This window comes from Astatotilapia calliptera, chromosome 19 (genome assembly GCF_900246225.1).
Source record: "Astatotilapia calliptera chromosome 19, fAstCal1.2, whole genome shotgun sequence".
In the NCBI taxonomy this organism is placed as follows: Eukaryota; Metazoa; Chordata; class Actinopteri; order Cichliformes; family Cichlidae; genus Astatotilapia; species Astatotilapia calliptera.
The window spans coordinates 29,648,868-29,667,037 of NC_039320.1; the positions used below are offsets into that span (position 1 = coordinate 29,648,868).

The following is an 18,170-nucleotide window of genomic DNA, read 5'->3' on the forward strand; positions in this document are numbered from 1 at the left end:
ATTTTGGGTAGATAAGCATACATTAGTTAATTCATACAATTTTACAGTTGGGAGTCATGTTTAAGTGCAGTTTCAGTAAATCTCCAAATGTCTGCTTGGAAATAGGCCCATCAATTTTCTTCTGCTTATCCATTTGATGTTGGGTGGGCTGAAGCTGCTGTCCCAGGGAAACAGATGGCACACGCCCTGTCTATTACAGGGCTAACACACCAATTAACTTAATCACAGTCTTTGGATGTGACGGAAGCCGGAGTGCCCGGAGAGAACCTGTGAAAGCCCCAAACAGAACATTTTTGCTGTGAGGCAGCAGTTGCTAACCACCACATCACCACGTTTTTCATGACTTTATTTTTTTAATTTAAACAAAACCTTTTTATTTTATGTAATGATTTCATAATCAGACTTCCTTAGGTATGTGATCACTCGCGTTCATTTAGTTTATCAGCATGATTAAACTAAATCTGAGTCTAAAGTAGAACCCATTAAATACCGGTGTGGATGTGCATCATTTTGCATCACCTTCAGAGAGGAGCCCTGTGCTTGTATGTGGTGTCTCAGTGTGCTTCTGCTGAGTTATGTGACATGCTTTGTATGTTGCTTTGTGCTACTTTGTAATGTAGCAGTACAGTTTTACAGTTTTGAGGTGATGTGCATTTATGGGGCAGTAAAACAAGTAAAAATGGTGTTTCCGTTAATTCACTGATACAATAAAGTGCTGTCACGGGTGTCATTTTCCGTGTAATTGGTAATGTTATTTTGATTTAATTAACATGTCTGCACTAGTATTACCTTACTTATAATGATATGGACTCAACCAGTTAACCTAACATTAGACTGTGGGAGGAAACTCCAAAGGCTCCAGCTGATGTTGACCGTCCTGTGCTAACCACAATACTTCAGTGCCCCTTCACTCCTCTTCCTCTCAACCACCTCCACCCCCAGCATGGTGTGTGTGAAAACATTAGCAGGACTGTTTAATGCTTATGCTGCGATGTACAAAACTATTAGGAGGCGGTGCACAGGCGGACCCCCCACAAGGTTCAAAAAGCCTTAGGCTGGCCCCGATGTTTTAATGTGTTATTCTGATTGAAGTGTGGGATTACATGCCACTCGTAAGCAGCGTAATCCCAGCTAATCTGGGATTCCTTTTCACTCTGCACCTTGGAAACAACATCAGAGAGATAGGGCTACTAACATGGATATACAAAAGGCTGTGTTTTTGTAAGGTTAATTTGACAAAGGATGCATCTGCTGGTACTTTTTCACATTTTGCAGTCGCTTCTGTTAGCGGCCCATTCCTGTCCATCCTTATGTTCCTGCCATGATGGGAAAAGTGGAATAGCAGAACTCAGGTTAAGTGAGGCTCAGATTTCATTTCTGTGTTTCTATGTGTATGTAATCTGTTTCTCAATGATCACTGCTCATTTTGTTAGTATGTGGCATCACATTGCAGTACTCTTGTGACAACCGAGTATCAGTAGTGCCAATAGTATAAGTGCTGAACAGCAGTGCTGTTTTATAACATTAGATACTGGCAGTGTTGGGAAGGTTACTTTTAAAATGTATTCCACCACAGATTACAGATTACATGCCCCAAAATGTATTTTGTAACGTATTCCGTAACGGGTACAGCAGTCCATTCTCCCTGCAGCACGGACTACACTGCTCATCAGGCTACATGCTTTAGGGCGATGCCTGTAACACTCTGCCTATTGCCTTCATATTAAATCATTTTGTGAATAATTTTTTAAAATATTTCTTTACGTCATTATGAAGGCTGCAAGTAGAGGTGACATGGGCTGCGAGATTGAAACACAGACATGAGAGCCTCTTAATGAGTGTTTTGTTTGGGTTTCCACCGGCATGGAAACCAAAAATATGGAGTTCATAGCCTTATGAAACAGGAAAAGACCGCCGTGTAATCCATTCATTTCAACAAAGTAACTGCATTTTAAATACCACCTTTTTAAACGGTAACTGTAACAGAATACAGTTACTCATATCTTGTATTTTAAATATGTAACGGCGGCACATGTATTCCATTACTCTCCAACACTGCTCATGCCTGATGTGAAAACAAAAACGCAGCACAAACAGAAAGAGAATCGTGACATCTAGAAAAGACTGAGAAGTTCACACCAGGGGACAAGGTGTTCATCAGAAACTACTCCTATGGTCCGAAGTGGATTCCAGCAGTCACTGTGAGATCATTGACTGGCCTTGATGATCTCTCCCTCGATGGTCTTACATCGTTGCAATCGAATCGGGTCAAACTGTGAAGCAACGTGTGGATCAGGCGAGAGCAAGAGTTGCAGACACTGTTCCTAGTGCACCGGACAGGGAGGTGGAGCCATTACATGACATGGAAGCCATTCCTGAGTGCTGCTTGCCATCAGGGGTGGGCACCACGCCACAACCATCATCGGAGCCCCAGGAGCTACCATATGCTCCGGAGACTCCGGCTCTTGTAGACTCCTCAGTGGCACCAGTGTTGCAACGTTCCCAGAGAGAGAGACGTCCACCAGAGACTCTAATGGACTTTGTTAGATAGAATGAGATCTTCCAGGAATAGAGCAAACAATGCAGTCTGATCTCACAGGAAGGACGTATCGTCCTAGTTAGCATTAAAAAAAGAAACATATGTACAGTTGTATGGTTACCATAGTTATGTGTTAATTCCTTGTTAAGCATTTTTCAGTATAAGCATTTGTTTGTAGACAAGTAGGAGTAGTTGACTTAAGGGCGGAGGAGATGTGATATTGTAACGAAGCATTTGCTTATATAAATATATGTATACGTGTATGGGTATGCATAACAGTTATTATTTCCAGGTACAGGCATTGTTAGTTCATGTTTATTGCTCTGGAAAAGCACACGGAGTGGGATGGGTGTGAGAAAGGGCATTTTGTGTTGTTATACCAGCAAGGCCAGGAGAGGTGGTATTGGTGCTGTGTTAAGTAAATGTCATGTAAGAAGACAGAAGAGCGTCATGTACATGATGAACATGGCGCCTGTGTTCGGCTTGGCCGCTGTTCGTGCTCCGTGTTTTTGTCGACTGCTTCAGTATATTGTTTTTTATCTTGTCATCTCATCTGTGATATATCATGAAGGTCTTGACTTTTAAAGCTTTGAATTGTGATGCCCCTGCTTACATTTCTGATCTTTTAGAACCCCACGCTCCCTCTTGCAGCCTGAGATCTTCTAATCAAAGGCTGTTGGTAGTCCCTCGAACATATTTTAAAACCAGAGGTGATAGATCTTTTAGAGCGGTGGCCCCCAGGTTGTGGGATGCTCTCCCATCATTACGTTGCCTTGATTGTATTTATTCTTTTAAAAAGCAGCTTAAGACTCATTTATTTAGATTGGCTTTTAATTAGATTTGTGCTGTGTGTTTTATTATTAATGTATTTTATGTATTTCTGTGAAGCACTTTGTGGTTTTTATCCTGTGAAAAGTGCTATATAAATAAATTGATTTGATTTGATGTAGGAAGTAGACGGACACTGTGATGTTGTGAACATGTGACTACAAAAGGTTCAGTAAACGAGAAACAACTATGTTCCCCGTGTGTGGCTCAGTGATTCCATTTTTGTTTGGTGAAGATGCAACACCCACAGAAAGCCTTCTTCACCTGCACAAATAGATGTCATTGGTTAAGGCAGACCTTCCCAAAGTGTGGGGCCCGCCCCCTAGGGGGGTTGCAGAGCCACTGCAGGGGGGGCGCGGTATGAAAAGGGGAAAAAAAAATGCTTGGACACTGCTAGCATGGGGCACCTACAGAAACGCAAAGCAGGAGATGAAGCATCGCTGAATATGTTTCCAAACCAACTTCATTCTAAGCCAAAGACTTTTATTGCAGTTCAAGTTGTTCAAGTCCAATGAACAGCTTGAAATGGTACAAAGGTAAGTGGTGAACTGCCAGAGGTTAAAAAAAGCTAAGGTTACCCCAAACTGAAATATAACATACATTTCAGAATAATAAAAAAAGGTCTTTTTTAGGGAACACAACGTGATTTAACAGTTTAAAGCTGTTCTGCAGCAAAGGAGGCTGATCAGCCTTGGAAGCTGGTGCTACTAATTCCTACAGGTGTTCCAACCTTTCTGGATTACTTACAGCCCCGTCTGTCTGCATAAAGCAGTGTTGGACACACTGTGGTACCCTCGTCAGCATCAGCTGAACAGTACTGTGCTGCAGAAAGCAGTGTGTTGGTACAAACATGGTGAGAAAAAGGCAATTAACAATGGAAGAGACGGACCATCATAACTCTTATAAATGTAGGTCTGTCCTACAGAGAGACTGCAAAGAAAGTCAAGGTGTCAGTGAGTCCAGTTTCCTTCTGCACTATGAAACAAACTGTGACAGGAAGAGTCTGACAGACCCAGAGACACGACTGAATCAGGTCATGTGATGGCGGCTCACAGGACAACAGCTTCAAGCAGCTTAACAGTGCTCGTAGTAAGAAAGTCTGTTTCAGCTGTGAAGAGAAGACTTCAAGCTGCAGGTTTGACAGGATGAGTTGCAGCGAGAAAGCCAGGCAAGACAAAGAGGCTCGTCTGTACCATGCAACACCAACACTGGACTGCTGAAGACTGGAAGAAGGTATTATGGACCGATGGATCAAATGTGAAATCTTCAGTTCATCACACAGGATCTTTGTCGTCGAGTAGGTGAAAGGATGGTTCCACAGTGTGTGTCATCACCTGTCAAACATGGAGGAGGAAGTGTGATGGTCTGGGGCTGATTTGGTGCTGCATGAAGTTGCTCAGTTGCTCAGGGGTTCATCCTAAAACAAGATAATCCTTTAGGACAGTTTGAACTGTTTTCCAAAAACTGGTGCCCAAAACAATCATTCATCGTAATGCGCCATTATATGTATTACTAACAAGAGTAGAGAAGGTGCCATCAGGCGTCTTTGTCTTATACCAATCAAACTTTTAGAGGTTCCAGGAGACAGCTTAACTGAACTGTCTAATAGAAGATTAATGTTATTGCTGATATGTCTCCCTTTACGAATCCAAATTGTTCTTCATCAATTATTTTGTGGCCTTTTTCAGTCTCTTTGCAAAGATTATAGGCAAATGTTTCTGCATCATTATTTAGTAAACTAATTGGCTTCCAGTTATTCAGTTTTGTAATATGTGTAATCACTCTTTGTTGTGATGATGTTGGAAGTTCCTTGTTTATCAGTTGATTCTTGAAACATAGCAAGCAGAAAAGGAGCCGTGATGAATGTTTTGTAAACTTCTCCTGTTAATCTGTCATTGCCTGGTGATTTGTTGTCTTAGGGTTTCTTATGGAATCGGTTATTTCAGGCAGGCCTTCGTGTTGCATGTTTCTTTAAATTCCTTGTGAGTTTACCTGTTATTATGTTGTAATTTCCCTAAGAAATGTTCTGCACTGGGTGTTTGTTACATCAAGAATACATCTTTTGATAAAACTGGGCAACATAGGAAGATAAGTAAGGGTTATCATTGAGAGTGTTAATATTTTCCTTTTAAAATAGCGACACCTGCTGATCATTTTGCACCAAAAGAACAACAAATATCATTTCCCCATCGATTTCTCCAAAATAAAGCATCTTCTGAACATGCACGGGTTTCCTGAATAATATTCAACAGTCAGCACTTTTTTTATTGGCAATAAGAAACGGAGCCTTTCTTTTTAGCAGATTCCTAATACGTCTGGTATTAATTGAGAACACTGAAACTGACATAAAGATAATAAAACTTAATAAAACTGTAATGATTAACAGTAAGCAGATCGGTTCTTCACATAGCAGAAATCTCATGACGGCTGCATATTGTTATCGAAGTAACATTATCAATAATTGCTAATATGTAAAGAAAAACGAACCTTTGAGTTGGAAGCCTTGATAAATATGGAATATATCACAGAGCAGGATGTCACCAATGACAGTAACAAGCCTCATGTATACCAAATGGCGTAGGGAGGTTGTTGTTTTTAACTGATTTTGCTTATACTTAATGGTATATTTTACATATTTGTTACGTGTAACCCATTTTATGGTATATTCTGAAAGTATTTCCTAAAAAGGAACATATGTTAAACAAATTAATTTGAAAAAGTTGCATTTAAAATAGTAAAATAAGTAAAATAAGTGCAGCAGATCAATTACTATATAATGAAATCAGTTATTATTCCAGTCAACTGTTTACGAATAGTGTTCTTTTATACTGATTGTCCTTGATTTATAGAATATACCATTAATATTTTAGGTCTTTAGTTCTTTGCCATCAGTAAAGGCTCTTGCTTCGTATGCCTTCTTGCTCATTTGCCCAGCTTTCTCCCCCCCTGGCCAAAGTCGACTCTGAGCCTCATTGTCACCTGTTAGCAATTCTTCTTCAGATATTCACTCTCTTGAACATCTGTGAACATCTGTGAAATCCCTTGCAGTTCTAGAGATGATCACACATTAACAATAGTTCTTTTTCCTAACTTGCCACATCTACTGCACCTGCCAGGCTGTTGTGTTAGCATCAGGAACAACTCTACTTCAGTCTGGCTTTTGGTGTTCTCAGTAGTGAATTGCAATACTCTGGAGTTCAGTTATCCTTTTCTTTATTTCATTACTTTAGTATTTCAAGCTTTCATTTTCTTTCTTCAGTTTCACTGTGTGACATAGTTGCTTGCATCCTGTGTGAGTCCCGCAGAGGTTTGAGTTCAACTGCAGTTTTATCTTGTGGGTTTAAGCTTAATGCTAGCTTGCTAAATTAGTCTGATTGCTAGAAGTCAAAGAATATCTGCTCAACTTTCTTAATTGCATGCATTGTGCTGTTTTATCAGAGAAGCCTGATCGCAAGAGCACAACAAGCACAGCTCGTGGTTTTGTGTGCTTGTGTTTTAAATCTTTGGCTTCAATACTTGTTTTTATATACTAGGACTATGACTTGCTATATTTAGCAGCAGTCATAGGAAGTAATGAAGTACAAATACTTTAATACTTTATTTATATCACGTCAAATCACAATAACAATCACGCAAAGCACTTTATATTGTAGGGCAAAAGTCCTACAATAATAAAGACAAAACCCCAACAATTAGATTGAAAAATGAGGAAACTCTCCCTTTCAACAATAAGAAAGCTGTGGGAGAACCAGGCTCAGGGAGGGGCGGGGCCATCTGCTATGACCTGTTGGGATGAGGGGAAGAAGACATACTGTGGAGAGCCAGAGATGAATAATAACTTATGATTAAATTCAAATTGGTGTATAAACACATAATGAGTGAAAAAAGTGAGTGAGGAAGAAACAGCGCATCATTGGAAGATGGCAGTAGCCTAGGGCTATTGCAGCATAACTAAAGGAGGATTCAGGGTCATCTGTTCTGGCTCTGACTATGTACAAAAAGGAACGTTTTAAGCCTAATCTGTGTGTCTCCTGAATTCAAGCTTTTAGAGATATAAATAGTCTGTTAGAAGATTTTTCCATTGCTTTATTGTTATAAAGTTTTTTTACTTACAGTTTACGAGGATGACCTTCTTGGTGATATTTAGAGGTGTAAATGGAACAAAAGTGTATTAACCTTGCAATTGCATAGTTAAGTCACCTAAGATACATGTGAGAGATGATCCATAATTTGAATTTAAAAGTGTCTAACTGGGGTGCAGTGCCAAATGGCATGCAAGTAAGTATCAGGGGTGTTTTGAGAGTAGAATGTAAATTTGTTTAATTCAGTAAATCGTACTTTGTGTAATCTGTCACCTGTGCAGTGTGCCATGAGTTGTAAGTTTGTGTTTTTGATGCAGTTGAAAGTGTTATTGCAGATTTGAGTCCAGAAGTCAGCATTGCTGTTGATTAAAAGGTCTTGTGACTGGGAGAGACGGAGAAAACAAAGACTTATTAGGAGCGGACCTAACTTTAAGTCTGTTACATTGTTACTAATTTCATAGCCACAGGGCTAAAAAGTTTAACTAGATCAGTGTTGCATCATTCTGTGATGGCTAGTGTGGTGTGGCAGGCAGAATAGGACCCAAATGCAAGACTCAAAAACAGGAATAAACCAAGGGAGGCAGCTTTATTGCTGAATCAAGATCTCCAAAAAAGAACTAAGAAAACTAGAAACTAGAAACACGGAACTCAAAACTAGGAAACTAAGCCAGAAGCAGAGAACTAGGACTTACCAGGAGCAAGAAGGGGACCACACAGCAATGTGAGGTATAATGACACGACAATGGACAGAGGAAAACCCAGGCCTTAAATACACCAGGGAATAATGAGAGAATGGGAAACAGGAGGGAAACACAGCTCTGACATAATAAGATGGGGAGGAAGCAAAACTGAAAACACTGAAGACAGGACATGAGACTGTCAAAGTAAAACAGGAAACATAAGACAGGCACAAAGACACGGACTTCACAAGGAGACACGACTGACAGGGGAGACACAGGAGATGAATGAACACAGAGACAAGGGTGACTCGACATGAAGCGAGGAACACAGGAAAGGCACCGGGAAAACATGGAGATAGAGACTATACACTGAGGGAGAGAGAAGTACGATCACGAAGAACCTAAGACAAAAGATAATCAAAACCATGAATAACAATAATCAAAGAACAGTAAACCAAAAACACAAACACTGGGACACCGATCCAGTGCCGTGACAGAAAGCACTTAAATAGAAAAAGCATAGAAAAACGTGCTTGAATGAATAGGTGTGAATGGATGAATGAGTGCTATGAGTAGAAAAGAGCTATATAAGAACCAGTCCATTACCTCTATTCCACCTCGCTCTCATTCACACTTGCACTTGACTTGCTTTTTGTCGTGCTTCTTCCTGTGCACACCTCCACCTCTCAAGCCTTAACTTGTTCCCTACTGTCACTACAGATCATAATGTTTTATCTGCCTGTTTGTATACGATTTATTCATTCAGACTTTACTCCTGTTTTTAACTCATCAGGTTGGTCCAGTGCAGTGACCCTGGAATCACAGCTGTTCCCATTAGTGTCCCAGCTGACACGGTCAAACTTCGTCTAGAAAAGACGCCGATCTCCAAGGTGTCCAGGGCAGCCTTCTACAACCTGTCAGAGCTGCGGTTCTTATGGCTAACTTATAACTCAATAACTCTGATCCACCCAAGCAGCTTTGTCAACCTGAAAGCCCTGCGAGAGCTCCGTCTTGATGGGAACCTCCTAACATCCTTTCCCTGGGAGGGACTCAGAGACATGCCCCGTCTCCAGACTCTGGGTCTACATAACAATCGTTTGTCCAGTCTTCCAGCCCATGCTGCTCTCTTCCTTCCTAACATCACATATCTGGATCTGTCCAGCAACAGGTTGGTCCAATTTCACAAAATCTTCAACAGATTTGCTCAAGTTTTCAGTTCTCTTTTCCTTTTCTATCAATAGGTTGACTATATTACCAGCTGAGCTGCTGGATCTTTGGTTTCCTCTTCCAGGACAAAGTGAAGGGCAAGTGGAAAGAAGAATTTTGGGTACAGTATGTTTTGGAGCAATAGTAAGACATAATCTTTTATTGTACAGTTGATATCTATTAGTTGTGGTCATCATTAAGTCAAAAAAGTGAGTGAAATGCACATTAAGGGATAGTTTTACTAACGCGTGGTGCCAGTGAAAGGATAGACTGCCCACAACAAATGTACTTTTACTTCAATTATATTTTTCTGCAACATAGTGCCTTAAAAATTCAAAGAAATTCTGGATGGCCATAAAGTTTTTATTATCTTGTCATAATCTAGTTAATTTTCCATCTAGTATATTTCTTTAATAATTTTTTTTCTGTTTTTTTTATTTTATTTAATTCTGACAATTCGACTGAAAGAAGCAGTAGCAGTACCCAGGTTTTTAATTTGACTCCCTTTACAACAACAGAGGTTATGAGGGCTAAAAGAACTTAATCCTTGAAAACCAGCTCTCCTAAAACTAGCAGCTGAAACTATAATTGGACCACTGTGTCACATTTTCAACCTACTTGGTTACAAATAAAGTTCTTTCGGATTGCAAATCTGCCATTGTTGCTCCTCTATTAAAAGAAAAGTGAACCTAGTATTTTAAATAATTATAGATGGATCTCTAAACTCTCAGTTCTGGTAAAGTGCTTGAATCTCGGGTCAGTAATAAGGTTAAAGATTTTCTGGCCATTAACGCCATCTTGTCTCCTTTTAGTCAGGTTTCCATAAAAAATCACAGTACTGCTGCTGTTGCTGTACTGCTACTGCGCAAGGTCATAAATGATATAACCGAAACTCTTGATAAGAAGCAGTGTTGTTTATTTGATACTGGCTTATCAACCATTGTTTTTTCTCAACCAGCACTTGAGTGGTTTGCAAATGATCTCACAGGCAGTTGTACAGATAGAGGAGTCATTCAAGTATTGTAAGTAAAAAAGAGCGTCCCATTATTATTCAATATTTATAAAACTACTCTTGGAAACATCTTGTTGAAAACATGAAAGTTAAAATCACAGATCTATGGATCTTCTGCAATTTGTAGTCCACAGAACACCGACTGAATTGGGAAGCATGCAGATTTCTGGCAATAAATGCTTGGAATAAATTACAGTCAGAACAACATCAAACTTACTCTTGTAACATACTACATGTGGTAGTACAACCTGTTCTTAAAAAAAGTAGCCTTGACCAAAATGACCCTGCAAACTATAGGCCGATTTCCAAACTTCCTTTTTTGGCTAAAATTCTAGAGAAAATTGTGCTTTTGCAACTACAGGCCTATCTAGATGTGAATAGCATCACTGATAAATTCCAGTCTGGGTTCAAACACGTCATAGTATGGAAACGGAATTGTTGAGAGTCTTCAATGACCTTTTAATTGCTGATTCAGGGCGCTCAGCGGTTTTAGTTTTATTTGATTTGTCCTCAGCGTTTGATTTAGTGGACCACAATATCCTTTTAACGAGGCTAGAGCACATGGTAGGCATTAAGGGTAGTGCTCTTAGTTGGTTACCTTTCTGAAGTTGGACGTACCTTTCTGAAAGGTCCATCGCTGCTATGATGGGAAGTTACTCTTCCTCTGTTGCCCCCTTTTCCTGTGGTGTGCCCCAAGGGTCTGTGTTGGGCCCTATGTTGTTTTCTTTGTATTTGTTACCTCTAGGTCGCATCCAGTGTTGGGGAGTAACGGAATACATGTACCGCCGTTACGTATTTAAAATACAAAATATGAGTAACTGTATTCCGTTACAGTTACCGTTTAAAAAGGTGGTATTCAGAATACAGTTACTTTGTTGAAATAAATGGATTACACTGCGGTACTTTCCTGTTTCATTTTGTCGCGGGTCATGACTGTTTGGGTTTTGTTTGACAGCTACGTTCTGTTGTTCCAGGCGGCAGCGTTACGGTTGCCATGGTTACAGGGCGACGCTCTCGCTCTCTGCGACTGTGTGTTTCCTGGGTGAGAGAGCGCCTTTTCGTTGTTGTTGTTGTTGTTGTTGTTGTGCTAAGCTAACAGGCAGAATGCTACAGGCATAGCTCTAAAGAATGTAGCATCATGGGCAGTGTAGTCCGTGTTGCAGGGAGAATGGACTGCCATACACGTTATGGGTCTGTGAGCGCGAGGAGGGAGAAAAAGGGGAGTGGAAAGGTACGAGTTGTCATCGAGGAAAAACGGGAGCTGGAAGCATGTAAATATAATAATAACCACAGCAGCCAAGAAGAGTGCCTGACGAGCCCAGCTGTAAGTAAGCTATTAAGACTCGACTGTACACCGTGTTCGTGTTTTCCTCCGAAAACAATAAGTTCCGTTGGAGCAGCCTTTCAACGCCTCGCTCTGTCTCTCGCAAGAAAAGTTGACCCACACAACAAAGTAAAGCTATTTTTCGGCTACGAGCCGACAGGGACCCCGCCGTATTAGTCAGAGGTCCCTTTACTACAGTTCGGAGTCGCGGACCTTCAGTAACAGTAATAAATCACACAGCAACAGTACATTCACGTTGTTGTAAAAAGCATGATAATATATTAAGTAATCCAAAGTATTCAGAATACGTTACTGTCATTGAGTAACGTAACGGAATACGTTACAGAATACATTTTGGGGCATGTATTCTGTAATCTGTAATGGAATACATTTTAAAAGTAACCTTCCCAACACTGGTCGCATCTTTGAAAAATATCAAATTTCCTTTCACTGTTACGCAGATGATATTCATATTTACTTTCATCTGACTGAGGATGTCTTACTGTCACTACACTGATTTTTGATTGTAAGAGAGAAGTTAAGGATTGCTTATTGAGTAACGCACTCATTTTAAATGAAAAGAAAATGGAAATTGTTTTTTTCGACAGCCATATTCCTAGGGGCCAACTAACAGGCTCACTTGGGCTGTTTGCTACCTTTCTTTCTGACACTGCAAGCGACCTGGGTGTTCTCTTAGACAGTTCTTTTAAACTCGATAAACAAGTCTCCGCTGTAGTTAAATCTGGCTTTTACCAATTACACCAAATTGCCAAGGCTAAGCCTTACATGCCCTGTAACGATCTTGAGAAACGTATCTATGCCTTTATTACCTCTAGATTAAACTACTGTAACTCTCTCTATTTTGGCCTCCAATCTACCCTTCTCCGCAGGCTGCAGCTTGTTCAAAATGCGGCGGCACGCCTCTTAACTGGAACTGGCAGGTTTGACTGGCAGGTTTGATTGATCACCCCTATCCTCGCTGACCTGCATTGGCTTCCCATCAAATACCGTATTGATTTTAAAATACTATTACTTACCTTTAAAATTATAAATAACATTGCTCCCAGCTATCTTGTTGAACTTCTCAGCTTGTACACTCCTAGTAGAGCATTGAGATCAACGGGCCAATTGCCCTTAGTACAACCTAGGGCACGGTTGAAGACCAGGTTTCCCTTGATCTCAGTAGGACTAACCTGGTTAAATGAAGGTTAAATAAACAATAACAAATGACATTAAATGTGAATAAGTTAAACTGTCTTGGATACCCAGGTCTCCATGACAATCCCTGGTTGTGTGACTGCCAGATCTCCATGCTGATGTCTTTGTCCATGACCCTGGGGAGTACTGTAGTTCTTATGGACCAGTTGCTGATGTGCAGTAAGTCTCTGAGTCAGTCAGAGTTGCTGCAGACCCAAGCTGAGCTGTCCCGCTGTATGAGGCCTTCAGTCCAGCCTGCGGCCACCAGGGTAATTTCCCCAATGGGCAGCAATGTAATCCTACGTTGTGACGCCACTGGCTACCCAACGCCAACACTGACTTGGATTAAAACTTCAACCTACACAAGTAAGCTGGCTCGGGTGTCAAGTAATGTCACTAACATTTGAGAATTAGTTGAGTCATGCTGTGATTTGTTTTTCTGTACAGATTGTTGCCAACAAGACAACCTTGACAACTCTGAACAGCTGCCTAGGATTTTGGAGAGTTGTAAGTGCAGGTGCTTTGTCGCTTCTAATAAACATTTTTATTTCATACAGTGATTCAGATTGTCTTACTACTTAAAGTACTGTATCTGTATTTGCGTCCATAACGGAGAAGGTATTTAAAGTATTTAGAACTGAAGTGCAGTGAACACTTCAGTTTCTGTAGGTAGGCTGTTTCATTGTTCTGACCAGTTTTTAAGATAAGATAAGATAAGATAAGATAAGATAACCTTTATTAGTCCCACACGTGGGAAATTTGTTTTGTCACAGCAGGAAGTGGACAGTGCAAAAGTTATGAGGCAAAAATTAGAATACAATAAGAATAAATACAGTACACAGCTGTACAGAATAGAATAAAATAATATACTATGTACAGTAGAATAAAATAAAAATAAATATACAATAAGATAAAAATAGAATACAAATACAAATACTATATACAACTGAGTAAAAATACAACGATGACAGAAAGGATTATTGCACTTAGTATTATTGCATATGTATGGATGTGTGTGCTTGATCAGTTAAAGTCTCTATTATGGAGTCTGACAGCAGTGGGGAGGAAAGACCCTTATCCCTTGGTTCCCTAACTCCATGGTTGCAATAGTTTTGAACAACTGACAGTTAATACCGGAGTCAGAGGACATTAATGCATGTGAGACTCAGCACTGCGATGCACTAAATTTAAAGATTGGGAATTTTAAGTGGATCATTACTGATGAATTTAAAATGTCAATATTATGGCCTTTATTACTTTTTTATTTATTCACTGCAGAAAGTAATCTTGTACACTACTTTACTACAGCACTGGAAATATTATGATTACTACCACTAATAATTAATATCAAAAGTAATAGTAGAAGTAGCAATGGAGTTTACTCTGCAGCATCACCTGATATGCAGATCAGTTAACTCATAAAAGCCAAAGTCCCTGTTTTAATAGGAAGACGTGCACAATGTACATTATTATCATAAAGCTGAGAGCAGAGCTGTCATAGTCTGACTCAGAGTTTCTGTGTTTGGACTTTTTAAATTCATATTTGTCAAATATTTGAACCTACGTAGTTTTTGGCTCTCCTCATAGTTGTAATGAGTAGTAGATATCATGATGAATTTAGTCAAAAAACATGTTACAAGATGTTACTAGCCTGTTAGCCTGACCCCAGATGAAAGCCATGAAAGCACTCCCTGTCTCATAACATAGACATCCAAAAACTCACTGACACTGACAAACAGATAAAGTTTTTGAAATACTTTAAACACTGTGACGTCGGACCCCAACACTTGCACACACACACCGTGGGTGTGGTGACCAGAGATGGGCAGTAACGCGTTACAGTAACGCGTTACTGTAATCCGATTACTTTTTTCAAGTAACAAGTAAAGTAAGGGATTACTATTGCAAAATCGGTAATTAGATTACAGTTACTTTCCCGTAGGAACGCTGCGTTACTGCGTTACTAAAACCGTGATTTCTTTGCGAGAATGTCTCACGACAGTGACGTAAGCAAGTGCGACGTTAGTGACAACAGCTGTGTGCAGATCAATAGTGGATCGAGTGCGGGAGAGAGTATGAGCGTGCAGCGTTTAAAGCGTGGAAGTACTGACCTTACTTTGAGTTTGATTCCATAAAAAGTGACAAAAACATTAGTGTCCGCTGTGCGTGGGAAGAAAACTTCTTTTTACAGCGAAAAAACCCCTAAACTTCCAACAAGCACCGAGTAGCTACGACGTAATGGGAAACTCACAGAGACACTGCCATATCCTTCCACTGACCGCTGCACACCTGCACCAGGGTAAACCTCCGCCTACCCAACTCCTGCTTTACAGGTGAAAATAGAGCAACAGGACCGCTGAGTCTTTGACTTTATTTATTTTCTGCTGTGTTTTACTTGCATCTATTTGAAAGACTGAGTGTAAACACAAAAAATATTTTATTTTATGTGCTGGAATGTGCAGAAAATAGGTTTAAATGTTAAACTAATTTCTTCCAGTCAGAGAATGTTGCATATAATTAAATGTTTGCTTGATGCATAAAGTTAAAAGATTAAAACTAATAAAACAAGTTTTAAAAAGAGACTTTTCCATTTGATTACATTTTGTATGATGGATTATGTAGAAAAAGTAGAATTGGGCTGAAAGATCTATCGCTTTATCACCTCTTCAGGTTGTAAATCGGGTTTTTAAAAAGTAACTAAGTAACTAATTACTTTTGAAAATAAGTAATCAGTAAAGTAACAGGATTACTTTTTTGGGGGAAGTAATCAGTAATTAGTTACTGATTAGTTTTTTCAAGTAACTTGACCAACACTGATTATGTCTGGACATGTAAGTGTTGTTTTTTTCTTTGTTTGTTAGCTTAGTGCATCAGTCTACATCCTTTGAAAAAGCAAATGAAAAAGCTAAAAAAGTCCAAACACAGATTATCAGTCTTTGGTCTCAGGTGCGCTGTGTTTAGTTTTGCTTCTCTCGTCTTGCTTTCCTGATGAGTTTCAGCTGTGTTTCCAGATGTTTCCTCTCTGCCCCAATCACCTTTCCGACTGGCCCGAGGGTGTGCCTCAAAGTCTCCCCTGTCTCCCGACTCCTATTTCTAACCTCTTTTTCTTGACTTCAATAAAAACATCACTGAGGTCAAGGAAATGCGGGTAGGAGAATTGGACTGGAACATGGATCAGCCTGACACTAGTATCTCCTTAGTGTGAAAAGTACTGTTTAATTTAATCTGTGGACTCCCAGGGCCAGATGTTCAGGCCGTGTTTCTTGAACATCACAAGAACTAGAGGAAGGACAACTTACTCTGTCTGCATGGGGTTGTTATATAGTTTCTCCCCTTCTCCCTCCTCCCTCTCTTTCTCCCTCCAGTCATTGTTGATATGCAGTCAACCAATGTCCAGCCTCTCTCTCTCTCTGAGTTTTCACCTACTTTAACTAAGGAGGAGGTTACTTCATTAAAATCACATCATTTCATTTTCTCCTTTTTTATGTTGTACTTTCACACGATTTATCAGTAACTCCATCACATATGAATATAGTTTTCATGTTTCATGCAGTTTATGCTATTTTACCTCAGCAGGATTTATCATAAGTTCAGTCACATGACTACCATAACTCTTTGACAGCTAACGACTTCAACGAATGTTGGAGGCAGAAGTAAGTTCAGGGCTTTTTACTTCGTTGTTAGTCCAATGGTTGACATCTTTTCCCCCATAAAACTAAAAACAGACATAAAGTAAATATTACAAAATGTCTTTTCCTTAACTTATACTTCTAGGTTATAAACTATAAAATAAACAATAAAATACTATACGACAGCATAACAAGCAAGCTACAAACAAAATAACTGTACCATAGTAACAACAGCGGTTCAGTAGTGATCACAATACAACTTAGTGAGTTTGGCTCCTTTGATGAGAAACATAGCGGATGGAACAAACTTGTTTCTAAACAAATCTCTGTGACAGAGATGTGACAAATTGACTCAGGATAATTAATATTATATAGAAACACAATGAAATGTACAATGAGTACAGTTATGCATTACCAATAGTAGTGATTGAAATAATCTCCCATTCGAGATGATCTTCATGTTGTGTAAGAACATGGATGGATGATTATTTGGTGGCGATGGGTTTCTGCTACAGCAAAGCATTTTTAATAATATGAAAAATTCCTATTTTCTAAAGCTAAAGTTGGATCAGATTCACAGGATCGGGCTCTGTTGTAACCCTCGGAGGCACTTGCAAGAGAATATTCACTAGAAATGAGCTGAGCTATGTGGCTATTGTGAGCCGGATTGACTGCATCAGAAGTACAGGAGACTTTGGCCACACAGACATAATATTTTCTTACTCACCACTCATCCATCACAGAAGCACAAGTGCAAGCACCCAGAACAGGACTTCCATTGAGAGAGCTACAGATGGAATGCACAATGAAAACAGCCCAGAGGTGCATGAGAAAATAATTTTGAACATGAGATGGGCCAAATTTTAATCAAGTGAAACTTTTGATTTTATAAGCTCATTCCTAAAGTTTTTAACTACATCTTGTTTTAATGTGTAACTCCAAAGTTTCTTTGGGTCTCTGGTTTGTTAGGGACTCAGGAGTACCCAGGCCTGTAAGACTTCCTTTGTAAGGTACTCTTTTAAGTTAAAAGCAAAAAGCTAAATGTAGGGTGCCGAGAGCTAAGATTGTACAACTCTCTCTGTTCCAGTTATGCAGGAATCTCCGCGGGTGGGGGTCCGCTGGTCGATTATCAGCCTGAACGGGTTATCATACAAGGATGCTGGTGAATATCGCTGCCAAGCCCGGAACATGGCAGGAATTTCTGAAGCCCTGATTAAACTGAAAGTCATGGGAATCACAAAACTACCCCATCTTCCAAAGAAGTCCAGAAAGATTTCCTCCAAATCCCCATCAAAGTACAGGAAACCATACCAGATGTCAGCTATCACCAACGTCCCCTCAGTGAAGGATAATCAGATACTATCAAGTATCACACCATTTTCCAGTAACCAGGCCAAGAAACCTCAAAGCCTCGTGACTTTTTTGGAGCACGTCAGAAAATACTAAATGAAATCAGCAGATGCAAAGAGACAGGAACATGATATAGATCTAGTCTGTGGCTACCTGACCATTGTAATTTGATTTACTGTTGCTGAAGTTTCTCAGTGTTTGTTACAGAGCGGAGGTCATGGCGGTGGGAAAATAAAGGAAATAAACGTTACTGTTTGTTAAAGCTCTAGTGTTGCAGCAGTTAATGTGAATTACTCGCTAAATAAAAACATAAGACAAAAATG

The 18,170-nt window shown here is 39.8% G+C and overlaps 1 protein-coding gene across 1 annotated transcript; it reads left to right on the top strand.

The window, feature by feature from the left end:
- The first annotated feature begins 2,362 nt into the window (after nt 1-2,362).
- Nucleotides 2,363-18,170, top strand: lrit3b (leucine-rich repeat, immunoglobulin-like and transmembrane domains 3b). Its single transcript, XM_026153011.1, has 7 exons — nt 2,363-2,542; nt 4,512-4,600; nt 8,923-9,297; nt 9,371-9,456; nt 12,941-13,234; nt 13,316-13,375; nt 17,585-18,170. Exons 1-7 carry the CDS (start codon nt 2,363-2,365, stop codon nt 17,941-17,943), a joined length of 1,443 nt encoding a protein of 480 aa, XP_026008796.1. The 3' UTR covers nt 17,944-18,170.